The sequence below is a fragment of the Helianthus annuus genome, chromosome 10 (genome assembly GCF_002127325.2).
Source record: "Helianthus annuus cultivar XRQ/B chromosome 10, HanXRQr2.0-SUNRISE, whole genome shotgun sequence".
Taxonomy (NCBI): Eukaryota; Viridiplantae; Streptophyta; class Magnoliopsida; order Asterales; family Asteraceae; genus Helianthus; species Helianthus annuus.
Window position 1 is genome coordinate 104697734 of NC_035442.2, and position 1629 is coordinate 104699362.

General features: G+C 43.6%; 1 protein-coding gene across 1 annotated transcript; it reads left to right on the forward strand.

Annotated features, from left to right (window-relative positions):
• The first annotated feature begins 454 nt into the window (after positions 1–454).
• On the forward strand, positions 455–1063 carry LOC110881659. The gene has a single exon (XM_022129857.1). It carries the CDS (start codon positions 455–457, stop codon positions 1061–1063), a length of 609 nt encoding a protein of 202 aa, XP_021985549.1.
• The last annotated feature ends 566 nt before the right edge of the window (positions 1064–1629 follow it).

Sequence of the window (1629 nt, forward strand, 5' to 3'; positions counted from 1 at the left end):
TATCACTCGCCTCTTCTCCGAATCCGATAAAAGATACTCGGAAAGGTTCTCACAAACTGAAGCGGAAATTCAAAACCAAAGGGCTAGTGTTCAAAGCATAGAAAAACAATTAAGCCAATTAGCCCAAAATTTTGCCGAAAGACCGTAAGGAGCCTTACCAAGTAACACTGAAACAAACCCAAAATCCCAAGTAAACGTAATCAACTTGAGAAGCCTGAAGGTAGGACCCGAGATTGAATCAACTCCATAACAACCCGATCCAATCCCCACTAAAACACCCATAACCACTAACCAAGAAAATACTCAACCCTAAAATACCGACACAACCAAACCACCAACGGTCCCTAACCCCGGTTGTTTACTTCGGCAAAAGACCGACGGGTAATTCACTAAGTTCGTGAGCTTGCTTAAACAACTTCACATCAATCTCCCTTTTGTGGAAGTCCTCACCCAAATGCCAAAATACTCCAAATTCATGAGAGACTTCCTCACCCACAAAAGAAAGATTGAATCCATTCAACAAGTCACCTTAAGTGAAGAATGCTCGGCGGCACTCCTCAACAAGCTACCCCAAAAGAAGACTGATCCCAAAAGCTTCACCATTCCTTGCTCTATTGGTGGATCACCAATAAGCAATACAATAGCCGACTTGGTGTCGGCCTCTTTGTTCAACCGACTAGAGTATGGTAAGCCACATCCTACAAGGATGAGCATACAACTTACAGATAGGTTGGTGAAATACCCTCAAGGTGTCATAGAGAACCTATTGGTAAAGGTCGGAGAATTTGTTTTTCTGGCCGACTTTGTTATCTTAGACATGGAAGAAGACACCGAGATCTCACTCATACTAGGACGACCCTTCCTCACCACCGCACGGGCTATGGTAGATAAAAGTGACGGGAAGTTAACATTTAGGGTTGGTCAAAAAGTGATCAAGTTTGAAGTGGGACAACGAGCGGAGGATGATCCGGTCAAATACCTCAAAGCAATTTACTCAAGCCTAGATGCCGCATTGCAACGATACAACTCGGGATGTGAGTCATCCCGCTCGGGTAACATTTGATCGACTTTGGGTCTAGCCAAGGACCCTTATAAAAGTGGCGCACCATGGAGGCATTCCATGGACTATCCATTAGTTTAGTTGTTTAAATCATAGTTTAATCGTTAGTTTAATATTTCCTTTTAAGTTTTATCTTTGTAGGAATAAAACATGCTCAACAGAGGATGATGGATGACGCAAAATGGAACCTATGCATGTAAAACATGGCCTCCCGACTCAAAAACTGCAAAACCGTGTCTGCAGCATGGGGTCGTGCTCACCCAGCACACCCCCATGCCCAACTTACTGATGTCCAAAATCTTCTATCCAGAAGGTGGCACGGTCCGTGCTCACTCAGCACGCCCCTGTGGCCACCCCATTGTAAGTCTTCTATTTCTTACTGTTACTAGCACTTTAGACATGGGGCCGTGTCCCCATAGCACGCCCTGTGCTGCAAGTGCCAGTAACCAAAAAAATTGTTATTTTTCAAACTTCTTACACATTTAACAAAAATAAATCATATTTGGGATACATTGAGGGCAATGTGTAATTTAAGTGGGGGGATGGTAAAACCTTGAATCGTTTGTCCT